The sequence below is a fragment of the Schistocerca nitens genome, chromosome 6 (assembly GCF_023898315.1).
Source record: "Schistocerca nitens isolate TAMUIC-IGC-003100 chromosome 6, iqSchNite1.1, whole genome shotgun sequence".
Lineage (NCBI taxonomy): Eukaryota > Metazoa > Arthropoda > Insecta > Orthoptera > Acrididae > Schistocerca > Schistocerca nitens.
The window spans coordinates 718,896,195-718,913,248 of NC_064619.1; the positions used below are offsets into that span (position 1 = coordinate 718,896,195).

At 39.3% G+C, this 17,054-nt stretch overlaps 1 protein-coding gene across 3 annotated transcripts in view; it reads left to right on the plus strand.

Moving 5' to 3' along the window:
- LOC126262220 (RB1-inducible coiled-coil protein 1) overlaps positions 1–17,054 on the plus strand; it is a 338,326-nt gene that overhangs the window by 197,647 nt on the left and 123,625 nt on the right. For all 3 annotated transcript variants that reach the window (XM_049958658.1, XM_049958657.1, XM_049958659.1), the window contains exons 3-5: positions 670–878; positions 10,573–10,734; positions 13,963–14,089. In XM_049958658.1, coding sequence (XP_049814615.1) covers positions 670–878; positions 10,573–10,734; positions 13,963–14,089 — 498 coding nt within the window. The remainder of the gene's footprint in view (positions 1–669; positions 879–10,572; positions 10,735–13,962; positions 14,090–17,054) is intronic.

Here is a 17,054-nt window from a genome sequence, read left to right on the forward strand (position 1 = left end):
GGTAGAAGTGTGGAGATTCCAGTACTATTTTGTTCTCCTGTTTGAAGTAAATGTTTCTTTAGAAAAAAATTGAAGAAAATGATGTTATGTAGACCATAACTGGTGAGTGTTAACACACATTTACATACGTTATTATGGAATGCTTAGTACAGTGATGATGTTGCAGTGTAGTTTGAGTTACATAACAAATGAAATATAATTTTAATAATTAGTCATGATTTCCTCACATGTGAAAATACTGTACTGGGGCTGCAATAAAAATTGGGTAGCTATATTGTTTTTATAGACTATTATTATGTTACTAGAAATTTATCAGTCCAGTGCAAATAAAAGGAGATGTAAAGGTGATCACTCACCATATATTGAGACATTGAGCTGTCAACAGGGACATAAAGAAAACTGTAAACTTTGCTGAGCTTTCAGACAGTCTCTTCCCCAAAGCTAACTAATTGAAATGGCGAGTGGTTACTTTTATTCACTCCATTAATTACATACCATTATTACTTGAATGAAAATAAAACATAAACCTATGAGACACAGATATCTTGAACTTGAGTGTTCCCATTTCTGAACTCTTTTGGGGAAAATTATATAGCTCTTAAAACAATAAAAAAAGACAAGTCTACTATAAAAATGCAACAATGTTATAACTCCTTTCATGTTTTACAGTGTAGTGCAGCTGAAAGAGGCAATTGAAAAAGTATGTCATATACCAGCCGACAAGCAAGTTCTTCTGGTGAGTGGTGGAGACTGCTTGGACCCAGGAGTAAGAGTCTGTAGCTATTCGGCTGGTACAGACACCAATCCAATATTCCTGTTCAGCAAGTCTACAATAGAAAGCATGACGCCTCCATCTCCCAGTATCGACTATGGTTCAGGTAATGTGTCTAGGCATCAGCCTTTATACTGTTTGTTGAAGTTTGTCATTCCAAAATGATAAGTTCAACCCTGCCTGCCACTGAAGCTAGTCAGTTATGGTTGATAAATTAACGCAGTGTTGCCATTGTTAGATTAATGGCAAGTATCATGTTGTAGTATACTGAAAATATGCAGGTTATTTTCTTTACTACCACAGTCCTCTTACCATATAATTCGTAAATGAACTGAGCAAACCACATGTTAATTGAGATTGTGCTGTCTCCCTACGACATATTCCAAATTGAATAGAAGTTAAATAATAAAAGTTATGACAAATTAAGTAATGTATACTGCTTTAAATCGGGTTTGATTTGCAGTTTTCCCGTTCTTATTGAAACAAGCATTTCCTGTGAGCTGCTGCCAATTGCCCCATTCCATTGAAAACATTTTGTGTAAGATCATCCTGAGTGTTAGTGGCAAGAATCCTATTTGAAATGTGTTTGCTTTACTTTCCTTCTGGGAAAATCTTTGTGCATGAGAGTTTGTCATAATTCATAAAATGCTCACATAGCCCAGTCCCTGCTAATTCGTATACAGCACTTGTTGTAGATGCCTACACTTGTAAAAATCACTCTTGGGTTTGCAACTTTTATGTTTTAGTGTAAATATTTTATCTGACTGGTTTAGTTGGGGGAGGGGATCAAACGGCGAGTTCATCAGTCCTATTGGATGAGGGGAGGATGGCGAAGGAAATTGGCATTACCCTTTCAAAGGGAGCATCCCGGCATTTGCCTGAAGCAATTTAGGGAAATCACATCAAACATAAATCAGGATGGCTAGATATGAGTTTGAACCGGTGTCCTCCCGAATGAGAGTCCAGTGCGTCGCCGTCCTTGGTACTTTATCTGTATAATTTTAGCAGATCAGTCACGAAAACACACACTCTTCTGAGCTAACCTAGGAACATGGACAATCAGCATTTTAATGTCCTCCTTTTAGTTACTGCCATCCAGTCTGATACATATCGGATTGCAGCTTGTAATCAAGAAGCAACCTCACCATTCTCAACTTCACCTTCCTCCGTAACGTAACACCCCCCCCCCCCCATCCTTTTCACACACAGTTGCTAATGGTATGAGGCCTGTCCGTAAAATAAGGTTCCCATTTTTTTTTTTTCACAGTGTAAAATATGTTTATTTCATGAATGCGTACATTTTTGGAACTTTCAGACTTTAACCTATTTTTCTACATAGTCGCCCCTGAAGTCAGTACATTTTTGCATGCGGTGTATGAGCTTTTGAATGCCAGAGTCAGAAAAATCTTCTGCCAAGCCGCGCAGATACCTGAGAACCACTTCCCCCAGCTCTTCTCTGTCGCTGAAATGCATTCCACCCAGGTGTTTCTTCATGTCAGGGAAGAGATGGTTGTCACTTGGGGCTAAGTCTGGGCTGTAGGGTGGGTGTTTGACAATACCACCATCCAAATTATGCAATGAGCTCGTTGGTGGCTTTAGCAGTCTGCAGTCGAGCGTTATCCTGATGGAAATGCACCCTCTTGGACAGCATACCTCTCCTCTTGTTTTGAATTGCACGGCACAATTTTTGCAGTGTCTCGCAGTACCCAGCAGCGTTGATTGTTGTACTGGTGGGCAATAACTCTCACAACAATACCCACCTTCCTGTCCCAAAACACTGTTGCCATCACTTTGCCGACACTGAGTTTGTTTGAATTTTTGCGATCACGGCGACTCTGGGTGCTTCCATTGTTTGGGCTGTTCTTTGGTTTCAGGTGTGCGATAGTGCACCCAAGTCTCGTCTCCAGTTCTCCAGTGACAGTGGAGTTGAGATATTCCTCACCATGAGTTCCATGATCTTGAAGTAGTTCTTGGGCCGCTTCAATGCGTTGCCGTTTGTGGTCTTCGGTCAACATACTTGGCACCCACCTCGCGCAAACTGTATCATACCCTAGATGCTCCATCAAAATCTTGTCAGTAGAGGTTTTGCTGACATCAGGGATCATTTCGGAGAGCTCACGAACCGTCACACTTCGATCTGAGAGCACCGCTGCCTCCACTTTTGCGATTGTTTTGTTAGAAACAGATGGATGTCCAGAACGCTCACCATCATGGACATCAGTACGCCCATTCTTGAACACTCTGCACCATTTGCGCATGTGTTGTATGCTCATACACTTGTCTCCATAGATTTCGCATAGCTGGGAATGGATTTCCGCCAGCGCAATGTTTTTTTTGCAGACAGGAAACAGATCACCAAGTGCAGCTCACAACTGACAGGCGAAGCGAGGGGGAGATCCATCACATACAGCTGCCAAGTCAAGACTGAGCTCCACAGGCAGCTCGCTAGGGAGGGGATTTGGAGTGGGGGAACCAAGGTACACTACAGAATCGTGGGATCCAACGTAACAGCACTTTTCAGGACTGTAGCGCCGTGGGAACGTTATTTTATGGACAACACTCATAATTACTGTTGAAATGAACATAACATCAATCAAATTGGGTGGGGGTCCAATGACTTCAACCATAACTATATGGTCTCTCCACTGTAAACTGTGGACGTGGCATTCTGATGTAGAGTTTTGTGCACAGTGTTTATATACCCACTGTAAAAATGGTAATGTCGTGTTATTCCTTGTTGCAAGGAAAGATGACAATCGACCACTGGACATAGCTTAACCAGTGGTGCTGCAAATTACTGATACATCTTAGTACATGCAACTAGAAGAAGAAATTAACTCAATTAAAGGTAACCAATATTTATCACGTGTGAGAGTATAGGATCCTCACAGCTTTGTACCTGGTAAAGATACATTTACATGTTTATAGGTTATTGACAATGAAAGGACAAAGAGTTTGATGTCTCATTGTGACTGGCTAAAAGTTGGTGAATGTGTGAAAGTATCTGTTAAACCAAACCTGACAACTCATTAGGCATATTGATGATAAATCCACCAGGTAATCAGTTTGGTTGACCACACACCAGTTCTGCTATTGTAGCTTTAACATTTTCCTTGATGATAGCACAGAGACCTAGTGAGATGGTTGAGTTTCTCTCCAGTGTTGTAATCTATAACATCTTACAGACACCTATAAAATGTTCATGCTGGTTTGTACTACTGGTGGCTCACACTAGACTAACAATTATGCTACCAGCAGTACACTAACATGGTGTATGGTGTATTTCCTATGAGCCAGGCACAACGAACAGCTGTGAATACAAATTTGTGTGCTCCTCCAGTGAGAGAGGTTTGTGGACAAATAACATCACATAATTTGCAATTAATCTGGCCTAAAATTATTTGTTTTTGTAACCTCTTTTTTTAAATAATAATAGACTTATGCCACTTTCAAAATAAGAGGTCTGATTCCATTTTGTCTAAAACTGACATAGTGAGACCATGGCTGTGTCAATTAACGTAGGTTGATTCTTACAAAGAAGAAGACAGCATCCAGCCTACATTAAATAAAAGGTCGATATATTAAAATAATAGAATAAGGCATTTAAATATTAGCGCCGCCCCACGGAGGAAAATGGAAAACGTGCGCCTCCAAATGAAGGAGAGCATGAATATGTGCACCGTCCCACACCAAGAAATGCAATTATCAATGCCAGCATGGACGTGTTAAAAAAAGTGTACTAGACTTAGCCATTTCTACATCTACATCTATACTTCGCAAACCACTGCGAACTGCATGGTGGAGAGCATGCCACATTGTACCAGTTGTTTTTTCGTGACGCATTCACGTATGGAGTGCAGAAGAATGACTGTCTAAATGCCTTTGTGCTTGATGTAATTAATCAAATCTTGTCATTATGACCTCTATGGGAGTAATTTGTTGAAGCCTGTATTGTATTCGTAGAATCATCATTTAAAGCTCGTTCTGGAAACCTTGTAAGTAGGCTTTCTTGGAATACTTTCCGTTTACCTTAAAGTGTCGACCAGTTCTTTCAATGTCTCTGTGACATTCTCCTGTGGGCCAAACAAACCTTGGGTCAGACAAACCTGAGACCATTTGTGCTGCCCTTTTCTCTGTCTGTTCAGTATGCCCTGTCAGCCCTATTTGGTTGGGTTCCATACAGTTGAGCAGTATTGTGGAATGGGTTGCACACGTTTTTTGCAAGCAGTCTCCTTTTTAGACTGATGGCATTTTTGTAGCATTCTACCAATGTACCTGATGCCTATGTAATCATTCCATTTTATGTCCCTACAAACACTAAGATATTTGTATGTGTTTACTGATTTAGGCTGTGTGTCGTTGATACAGTAATCATAAGATACTAGGTTTGTTTCTTTTCTTTTTTTTTTTTTTTTTGTGAAGTGCACAGCTCTACATTCGTGAACATTTAAAAGTAAATTACCAATCTGTGCACCACTTTGAAATCTTATGACGCTCTGAGTAAATATTTGTGCAGCTTCTTTTTGGCTCTGCTCCATTGTAGATAACTGAATCATTTGCGAAAAGTCCGAGATTACTGTTAGCATTGTCCACAAGGTCATTAATATACAGCATGAACAGCTAGGTACTCGACACACTTTCCTTGGCTACACCTGAAGTTCTGTCTATATCTGTCAATGACTATCCACAAAAGATAACCTGCTGCGTCTCGCTTGCCATAAAATCTTCAATCCAGTATGTCTACATCTACATTTATACTCCGCAAGCCACCCAACGGTGTGTGGCGGAGGGCACTACGTGCCACTGCCATTACCTCCCTTTCCTGTTCCAGTCGCGTATGGTCTGCGGGAAGAACAACTGCCGGAAAGCCTCTGTGCGTGCTCGAATATCTCTAATTTTACATTTGTGATCTCCTCGGGAGGTAGAAGTTGGGGGAAGCAATATATTCGATACCTCATCCAGAAACGCAACCTCTCGAAACCTGGACAGCAAGCTACACTGCGATGCAGAGCGCCTCTCTTGCACTTGAGTTTGCTAAACATCTCCGTGACACTATCACACTTAACAAATAACCCTGTGACGAAATGCGCCGCTCTTCTTTGGATCTTCTCTATGTCCTCTGTCAACCTGACCTGGTACGGATCCCACACTGATGAGCAATACTCAAGTATAGGTGGAACGAGTGTTTTGTAAGCCACCTCCTTTGTTGGTGGACTACATTTTCTAAGGACTCTCCCAATGAATCTCAACCTGGCACCCGCCTTACCAACAATTAATTTTATATGATCATTCCACTTCAAATCGTTCCATATGCATACTCCCAGATATTTTACCGAAGTAACTGCTACCAGTGTTTGTTCTGCTATCATATAATCATACAGTAAAGGATCCTTCTTTCTATGTATTCGCAGTACATTACATTTGTCTATGTTAAGGGGCAGTTGCCACTTTCTGCACCAAGTGCCTATCCGCTGCAGATCTTCCTGCATTTCACTGCAATTTTCTAATGCTACAACTTCTCTGTATGCTACAGCATCATCCGCAAAAAGCCTCATGGAACTTCTGACACTATCTACTAGGTCATTTATCTATATTGTGAAAAGCAGTGGTCCCATAACACTCCCCTGTGGCACGCCAGAGGTTACTTTAACGTCTGTAGACGTCACTCCATTGAGAACAACATGCTGTGTTCCGTTTGCTAAAAACGCTTCAATCCAGACACACAGCTGGTCTGATATTCTGTAGGCTCTTACTTTATCTGGCGACAGTGCGGAACTGTATCGAACGCCTTCCGGAAGTCAAGGAAAGTGGCATCTACCTGGGAGCGTGTATCTAATATTTTCTGGCTCTCATGAACAAATAAAGCGAGTTGGGTCTCACACGATCGCTGTTTCCTGAATCCGTGTTGATTCCTACAGAGGAGGTTCTGGGCTTCCAGAAAAGACACGATACGCGAGCAAAAAACACATTCTAAATTCTACAACAAATCGATGTCAGAGATATAGGTCTATAGTTTTGTGCATCTGCTCGACGACCCTTCTTGAAGACTGGGATTACCTGTGCTCTTTTCCAATCATTTGGAACCTTCCGTTCCTCTAGAGACTTGCGGTATATGGCTGTTAGAAGGGTGGCAAGTTTTTTCGCATACTCTGTGTAGAATTGAATTGGTATCCCGTCAGGTCCAGTGGACTTTCCTCTGTTGAGTGATTTCAGTTGCTTTTCTATTCCTGGGACACTTATCTCGATGTCAGCCATTTTTTCGTTTGTGCGAGGATTTAGAGAAGGAACTGCAGTGCGGTCTTCCTCTGTGAAACAGCTTTGGAAAAAGGTGTTTAGTATTTCAGCTTTACGTGTGTCATCCTCTGTTTAAATGCCATCATCATCCGAGTGTCTGGATATGCTGTTTCAATCCACTTACTGATTTAACGTAAGACCAGAACTTCCTAGGATTTTCTGTCAAGTCGGTACATAGAATTTTACTTTTGAATTCACTGAACGCTTCACGCATAGCTAACTTTGACATCGTTTAGCTTCTGTTTGTCTGAGATATTTTGGCTGTGTTTAAACTTGCAGTGAAGCTCTCTTTGCTTTCGCAGTAGTTTCCTAACTTTGTTGTTGAACCACGGTGGGTTTTTCCCGTCTCTCACAGTTTTACTCGTCATGTACCTGTCTAAAACGCATTTTACGATTGCCTTGAACTTTTTCCATATACACTCAACATTGATCTGTTAGGTAGTCTGAAATCTGCCTTCTATTACTCTTGCTAAACAGATGAACCTTCCTCCCTTTTTTTATATTCCAATTTACTTCCATAGTCAGGAATGCTGCAACGGCCTTATGATCACTGATTCCCTGTTCTGCGCTTGCAGAGTTGAAAAGTTCGGGTCTGTGTGTTATCAGTAGGTCCAAGATGTTATCTCCACGATTCGGTTCTCTGTTTAATTTCTCGAGGTAGGTTGCATGCAATCTATCCTTTCTAAACACCATCTGTGCCTTTGTAAAAATTCCGGCAGAATTTATCTCTGGCTTCAGCCAGCTTTCCATACCTGTAACGATTTCAGCTTCGGTGCTTTCTATCAGCACTTGAAGTTCCGGTACTTTACCAACACAGCTTCGACAGTTTACAGTTACAATACTGATTGCTGCTTGGTCCCCGCATGTCCTGACTTTGCCCCGCACCTTTTGAGGCTGTTGCCCTTTCTGTATTTGCCCGAGGCCATCTAACCTAAAAACCACCCAGTCCACGTCACACAACCCCTGCTGCCCGTGTAGCCGCCTGCTGTGTGTAGTGGACTCCTGACCTATCCTGTGGAACCCAAAAAGTATGTGAGAAAAGTGTGAGTTAGGTGTTACATGATTAGTGTGTCCTAAATCTGTTCTGGTTGGGATGGTGGAGGTCATTCTGTTTGAGATACTTCATTGTGTTTGAGGTCAGAATATATTTTAAGATAGCTCATCACATGACTGGTCAAAATGTTCATATTTCCTGTCCTGGGAGAATACTGACTTCATATCTTGGAATGAAAGTGATCCTAGTGATAAACAGCTTTTCAGCTTTTGTTCTGGACACCAGTGTATTTAAAACTGCTCTCCTGTAGGTTTTATGAAAACTCTGTGCACAAAGATATAAATCAGTGTCTGTTGGCTTGCAGTTCACAGAGTGGCCAAGACGTCCATTAGACTTTCGTTGTACCAACATGTCTAAAACTGTTGGCCTTTCTCAATCTCGGCAGTGAACTGGATGTTTGGGTGTGTACTGTTCATATGTTTAGAAAATACTCAAGAGCTTCTACAACACGTGGCCACTGCTGGAACATTTTCAGGAACGATAATTGAATTTGACTCCCCATCATTCGTCATCGTTTCATCGTTGTGTTGAGAGCACCTCTATGGTCTGGCCACACATTGTAAAAGCTCTCAAGCATTTCCTTGAACATGTGAACAGTATATGCATCCAATCATGCAGTAATGACAAAGAAAGAAGAAAGACTGCCATTTTTAGATGTGTTGGTATGAGTGTTGGATGGATGTCTCAGCCACTCAGTGTATTGCAAGCTGATGTGCACTGATTTGTATCTGAGGGCCCAGAGTTGTCATCATACAGTGCAGAACAGTGCAGTTTTGAATACACTGATACATGGAGCAAAGATTGTTTGACAAGGATCACTTGGATTCCGAAATTAATCATCAGAAGTACATGTTCAGAGAGAACAGCTATGGTTCAGAAAGTTCCTGGCAGATTAAAACTGTGTGCCCAACCGAGACTCGAACTCGGGACCTTTGCCTTTCGCGGGCAAGTGCTCTACCATCCGAGCTACCGAAGCACGACTCACGCCCGGTACTCACAGCTTTACTTCTGCCAGTATCTCGTCTCCTACCTTCCAACCAGCTATGGTTCACATGATATGATATCAGTATTCTCCGAGAAAAGGAAATGTGAACATTTTGAACATTAACGTGATGAGTTAGTAACTGTATTTCTTCCTTTTGGTGGCACTAAATCACGCAAAATAGGCAGTCGTGGGAAGACGAGGTATAAGACTTGTTCTCTAACCTCCTAAGAAAGTAAAGGACGTGCTGTGCCCTGTTAAGGACAGTCTGTCTCAGGAGCCCTGGGATTTACAACATTCCTTGTGGGAGCAATAGCAGTTACATCAGTCAGTCCATTTGCACTGTTTACAACTGTTGTGCAGAACATCAGTGGCATATTAAAAATCGAGAACAGGAGAAATCTGCTGAACAGAGCCTCACAAACAAATGTAAAATACTGTTTGCTGATGAAACAAAGGTTTTGTCCCAGGCTCCTACATTGGGATTTTGTAACTGAAGAGGCTGTAGAAAGAATATTGTGAGACAAGAATTTCAACTAGGACAGCGGGTATAATGTTCAAGGAGCGTGGAAGCGAGCTCTTGATGCAGAAAAGAGGCAGAGATATTTGTCACAATGTTTATGCTACTATGGGAGTGGTGGCACCACCAGCGTAGACGTTAACACCATTTGCAGTACCATTATGTAATTACCGATCAGTCAGAAGTAGCCTATGGTCTAGATAAGCCATCACAGCAACAGTTTTGACAGTCAGTTGCTCCTGACAAAGAATATGGAGTTAATCATCGAAAGCTTGACGTTTTATCATGAGATGACACGGTAAGAGTATGAGAATGTTGTACACAACATTATTGACTGATGTACATCTGAAACAAATTCTCTTCATTGGATGCAGCAAAACTGAACCAAGTATTTGGTGATGACAGGAAACCCAAACATCATTTCCACAAATCTCATTAACAAAGGAAATGAATTTCCTGTATGAGTTTGCAAAAGTTTTTTTTTAGTGCTTAGTTTGTGAGATTAAGATATGTGCACACTAGGTCTGCCACAACTATCTTTATGCTAATAATTTTTTTTTATGTATTGCATGCGACACGCCCATGGTTAACACAGAATGCTGAACTTAATTTCTCACCTTTTTGCCCAAAGCTTTCATTCTGGCATGCAACTATTGTACAGAAAGATGATGCAGTTTACCACGAAAAAAGTTTGGTGATCTCTATTCTGGAGTATAACACTCAAGCCTGCTCATTTTTTTCCCCTATTAAGGAACTGGAAGCCCTGTCAAACTAAATAGTTGGCTTGTGTTCGTCATGGGTCAGAGTAAGATGTTTTGCTTGGCCTGTCATTTATGTGTTTTGTGATTTCCTGCATGAAATGTTCAACGATTTTTTGATATTGTTATACAGTATAATCTTTTTTTATGTTCTGTTTCACTGACATGTACTCTTTTTTTTTTTTTTTCCAGACATTGACCTCAAAGATCAGGCAGAAGCTTCTGTAAACATGCCACATTCTTACAACACTGTTGTGGTGCGAGCCCAGCTAGCGCAACAATTTTATGAGCTCGCTAAAGAGCAAGTGCGCTGTTGTGAAAGCCTAGTTCATGATCAACATTTGCAGCAACAAGGTATGTAGTATTGATTGATGTATACAGTAATGTAATTAATTTTTGTAGAATAGTGAACATTTGCTTTCAGAATTTATTTTGTGTGAGTGGAAAGAACAATGTGAGTGGCAGGTTATTCTTCTTCAGACAATCAGTTGTTAAAATGCACTTCAATTTTAGGTAGAGTAGGCTTGTACCTTGAATTCCAGTTATTGCAAATTATGACAAAACTTCATCTGAGCTACAATTGACAACTTACTTCTTTTCCATTTACAATTCCTTGAACTAGTCCCAACTTCTTTTTGGAATTGTACAGCAATGTTTGACACGATTGAAACGAGAGTGCACAGTGATTTAGGTATTTTACTCTAGGGCTGGGGTTAAAAGCCAAGCATCGACCACCAGAATCAAGTTTCTGTTATTCAATAAATAGAGGTGTATGCCAGGATGCCTCTGCAGTGAGGGGGGAAAAAAAGCCATTTCCTTTCCCAACCTCGTCTAATCTGAGTTAGTACTCTTATAGGGAGAGGATGGTGATGTAGGTTAAGATCCCAGGTATCGCATCCTTGCAGCCATTCACCCTGGTGGGCCCTCCTTTGCCAGTAATTGACAAAAAAAATTTTGGAGTTTTGCGTGTTGCTCAGTAACATTAAAAAAATCGTAATAAATAAACTGGTTGTGTGGTGTAGTGGATAGGATAATAGCTTCACATGCAGGTGATCTGGATTTGAATGTTGTCAGGTCCAGTACGTCTTTTGTGTTTAAATCTTATCAAAATGACTTTGATCATTATTTTTATTCAATTAATTGGTTTAAATGTAATTTTTTATTTTTGCTCATTTGTCATAATTTTAATCAGCATATGATCTTTTTCATGTGTTTCTTTTTTCTTTATATCATTCTTTTCCCAATTGGAATTTTTGTGAATATGAATTTAATTAATTTAACAATTACAATATTCAGTTATTTGAAAATCTATCAGTTGAAAAATAAGAGACAAAATAGTCTCTTTGTACTGACTGTAATGGTGTGGAAAATGTAGTTTTAGTTACCAGGTGTGCAATTTTCTTGTATGGTAGTCATCATACATACATTTATATCATAACTTAAATACCTATTGCACTATTGTCAAAGTAAATGAACGAAGAGTTTATGAGTAAAACAAAATTCAAGCAAAATGAAAAATAGATATAATGAAGGCAATAATGTGGACAAGAAATGGGGTGATTAAACAATAGAAATTGAATTGAAAGTAATACATAAAATTAATTAAAAAACCACACAGATTTCAAGTGGAAAAATGATTGTAGGAAGAAAAATGAGAGCAAATGAAGAAGTTATTGTGATTAAAATTACGTGATAAAGGTATTGAAATAAAAAATTACATTTCAATCAATTCATTAAATAAAAATGATGACCATAGCGATTTCAATAAAGATCTTAAAAAAAAAAAAAAAAAAAAAAAAATACTTATTGCACCTGATGAGATTCAAATCGACAACATCCTGTGTGTCAAGCTATTACCCTATTCACTATGCCATGTAACCAGTTTACGTAGTATACCTTTTTAAATGTTACTGAGAATCGTACAAAAATCCATAAAATTTTTTCATCAATTACTCGCAAACAATGGTCCACCAGGGTGAATGGCTGCAGTGATTGCACGATACTTGGATCTTAACCTACATAACGATGTAGATGGTTTCAAAAAGTCGATTCGACTGCTGGGGACCTTCTTAGATGATTTCATCATTGGTGGGATGTTAAATCCTAATTGTCCTTTTTCATAGTGTATGAGTAATAATAAATAGTAATATGATTTTATTTCAGAAATCAGTTGCATTTCATATCTGATTTGAGTGCCTCATTGACAGTCTACAAATCCTCAATTGATCCTAGGATTTTTTTTAAAAATCTGGAGACATGGAAATATTCCAGCTGTGTTACATCATGGGCTGATAGAGATTACAGTATAAGATATTGAGTTGTAATGTGACCCAGAGCAGATGTAGACTTTGATCACAATTTAATAATGATGAAGAGTGGGCTGAAGTTTTAAGAGACTCGTCCAGAAGAGTCATTGTGCAAAGAAGTGGGACACTGAATTACCAAGGAATGATGAGATGATTTTGTAGTTCTGAGGCTATAGGTACTACGATGAACAGTGCCACAGTAGGCAGTTCAGGTCAAGAGAAATGGGAATCCCTGAAAAGGACAGTCACGGAAGTCGGACACACATAGATACAAGAAAGTTAAGTGCAAAGAAATCGTGGGTAACTGAAGAAGTAATTAAATTGATTGACAAAAGAAGGAAGTACAAAAATGTTCAGGGAAATTCAAGAACACAGAAATGTGTGTCAGGAATGAAATAAATAGGAAGTGCTGGCAAGTAAAGGCAAAATGGTTGCTGGAAAAAGTAAAGAAATTGAGAACAACTAGTTGTCAGAAGGACTGATCAGCGTACAGAAAAGTCTAGACCACCTTTGGTGAAATTAATAGCAAGGGCCTCAATAATAGTGCAATTGGAATTCCACTGTGAAGTGCAGAGGAGGGAGTGGGTAGGTGGAAAGAATACATTGATGGCCTCTGTGGGGGAGAGGAAGGGGGTGATTTGTCTGATGTGAAGGAGGAGGAAATGGGAGTCGATGTGGAAGAGATCCAGTATTTGAGCTGATTTAACAGAACTTTGGAAGACTTGCAGTGAAATAAAGCTGTGGGGATTGACAGCATTCTTCTTGTCACGGATTTCAATACTCACAAACTTGCTCATCAAAACCTATAGATTAACTATACATATGCGTAATTAAATTTGAATGGAGCTCTAAGAGCACAATTCCTTCTCGTACTTGTCCATTTATTTTTATTTATTTATTTATTAATTTTTTGTTTCACATACGCATTCCTCCAATAGAAGTGATGTCAATCTTATACTGGAAATTTTCAAATTATATTGCTGTGGAATAACAAGTAGTGTCAACAAATTCTTATTTTTAAGCATACCTGTGAAACGTTTTGAGTACAGTACTTTCGGGGAATGCCTTTCGTCTGTTTTATTTGAAATACATTGCATTTAATTTGTGTTACACAATGTACTTAAAATGTTTCATACATCTGTACACATTGTTTCATACAGTGTATGATTTTCCACTTGTAAACCTTTGTCTCCTAGTAGATTAATTAATTTCTTTTTTTTTTTTGTGCAATGAGCAAAGAGATTTTTGTAAAAGGAAAACCTATTTATTCCTGCAGGTTGGGCCGCAGTTGTGGCCAATTTAGAAGATATTACTGCAGCATTTCGAAGCCGTACTGAAGTTTTTGACCAGACCTTTAAGCAACATTTGGAATCTCGTGAAGAATACATACAGTTGCTTCACAAGTATGTACTGATCAAGTGTTATTTTCAGATCATTAGATTCAGGTGGTTCAGCTCATGTTAACACCAGCTTTAATTTCTTATTTAAATTCTCCTCACAGTTTGTCTTATTTCACAAAAGGCATTCCTGTAGTAAAAGTAATGTTACGCTGATCATGAAAATGTTCAATTCATATTCCTTTCTTTCCAGTATAAGTAAAGAGCTACACAACTCAATGGCTTAACTCATTGTTGAGATAACTTTCGAAGCTGCGTAGTAGTTTCTTTTGTTTATCCCAAGGCTATATAAAGATGTAAGGCTATATAGAGGTGTAAATGTCTTCACTTGGTATTTTTGTGAGTTCTTACAATTTTCATGCCGCTGTAGAATAATGTTCTTACACTGCCTGTGCAAGAATTTGCATTATTTTCTTATTGAGAACCTAAAGTAGCAAATCATAAGATTGAAATACTGGAAGTATGTGGTTCAAGTCTTGGTCTGCCAAGGTTTGACTTAACTGCTGTTTCAACAAGTGGCTTTAGAATTATGCTGGGATAGTTCTTTCCGCAAGGTCACAATCAAGTAGTTTCCCTGCTACGTCAAAGTGATTTAGTGCTCTGCCTATAATTAATCAACACTGAGTGAGGTGGGGCAGTGGACTCACCTTTGGGAGGACAGTGGTTCAAATCACCATCCAGCTGCCCAGATTTTGGTTTATCTTTGAAAAGGACATGGCTAGTTTCCTAGACCATCCTTCCTCAATCTGAATTTGTGATCCATCTCTTAATGATCTCATTATTACTAAGATGTTAAATCTAAATCTTCCTTCCTTCTTTATTTTTGTAATTACATCTCTGTTACATGTGTGTTGACAGAAGATATACATTTCTTTCATACTTTTACATCCTAATCTGTGTAGTACTGTGTGTAAGTCGTGTACTTTTTTCTGTAACTGATTTGTCAGCTGCTACAATTATGACTAAATTCACAGTTATTTGGAAAACAATTTTAACACTCTGTTGATTGATGATGTATTTTCTATAGTTTCTCTTTAAATATTTAAGTCTGAGTCTCAGCTTGTGTTTACATTAAAGAGTACCTTTCCATTGGTTTACTGTGTGTGTTGTTCCAAACACTCGCTTGTATTTTCTTATTTTGCTCATTCCAGGAGTCTAGATTTTAGGTTGCATTTTGATAAATAGACCGTTTTAAAATAATTCTGTTTTGCAAAGTTGGGATTGTCATTGCTGCCTGGTGTTGCATGGCTCACAACATTCAGTTTATCATCATAATCATCATCGTCATCATAAGTATTCTGCCCTAGGGCAGGTCTTCACATGTACCTCCCATGCCATCCTGTCATTTGCTACACTTTTCATTTTTTCATAATTGTTTCCTATCCTTATACTATCCACAATCTGGTTGTCTTGTATGTCCCCTTCTTCCATTCACCATTCCTTCCATAGCATCCATCAATAAACTAACTCTTATCATCCCATGTCTAAGACAGTTGTTTCCTCTTCCTGCTTACATTCAGAATTTCTCTCTCCCACTATTCCCAACACCACCTCATTTCTCTTTGTGTCTATCCATTTTATACCTTCCATCCTCCTCCAGATGCACATTTCAGATGCTTGTAGTCTTCTTTCTTCCTCTTTCCACTGTGTCCCTGTCTCAGCTCCATATAATCCCATGCTCCATATAAAGCGCTTTGCCAGTCTCATCCTCAGCTCGCTGTCCATACACCCACATAATAGCCTCCTCCTCTTATTAAATGCCTCATTCGCAACTGCTATATGTGTTTTCACCTCCATATTACATCTGTCATACGTAATCATGCTTCCCAGATATTTGAAAGCACTAATTTGTTCTATATCTTCATGTACTAACTTCATAGTTGTTCTTACTTTTCTTGCACTTATCACCATATGTTTGTTCTTTTTCTTATTAATTCTTGTTCTGTATTTCTAACAGGTCTTAACTTAATTCTTTTGACATTCCAATCAAAGTTCCTTCGCTCTCTGCCAATAACACCATATCATCCACAAATCAAATACATTCTATCATCCTACCATCAACCCACACTCCTCTTTTTCCTTTAAAACATTTCTGTATAATGTGCTCCAAATATATGTTAAACAGTATTGGTAGGGACCGGAAAAATTAGCGTTTCGCAATAAATGCGAAATAGATAAAAATTCTGCCTCAAGATGCAAATTCTGCCTCAAAATGCGAAAATGCGAAATTACTTAATAGATGCAGTTTCATAGTGAATTGTATCCAGATGAGCTATATGTTAGAGATAGTTTGAAATAGCTGCAAACAGTTACTGGTGAAGTCAAATTTGGAAAGATGAAGTACACGAAAAACTACAAGGGGGGGGGGGGGGTGGGTGTATGATCATAACGATGTATCTACATCTACATCCATACTCCGCAAGCCACCTGACGGTGTGTGGCGGAGGGTGCTCTGAGTACCTCTATCGGTTCTCCCTTCTATTCCAGTCTCGTATTGTTCGTGGAAAGAAGGATTGTCTGTATGCTTCTGTGTGCGCTCTAATCTCTCTGGTTTTATCCTCATGGTCTCTTCGCGAGATATACGTAGGAGGGAGCAATATACTGCTGGACTCTTCGGTGAAGGTATGTTCTCGAAACTTTAACAAAAGCCCGTACCGAGCAACTGAGCGTCTCTCCTGCAGAGTCTTCCACTGGAGTTTATCTATTATCTCCGTAACGCTTTTGCAATTACTAAATGATCCTGTAACGAAGCGCGCTGCTCTCCGTTGGATCTTCTCTATCTCTTCTATCAACCCTATCTGGTACGGATCCCACACCGGTGAGCAGTATTCAAGCAGTGGGCGTACTGTAACCTACTTCCTTTGTTTTCGGATTGCATTTCCTTAGGATTCTTCCAATGAATCTCAGTCTGGCATCTGCTTTACCGACGATCAACTTTATATGATCATTCCATTTTAAATCACTCCTAATG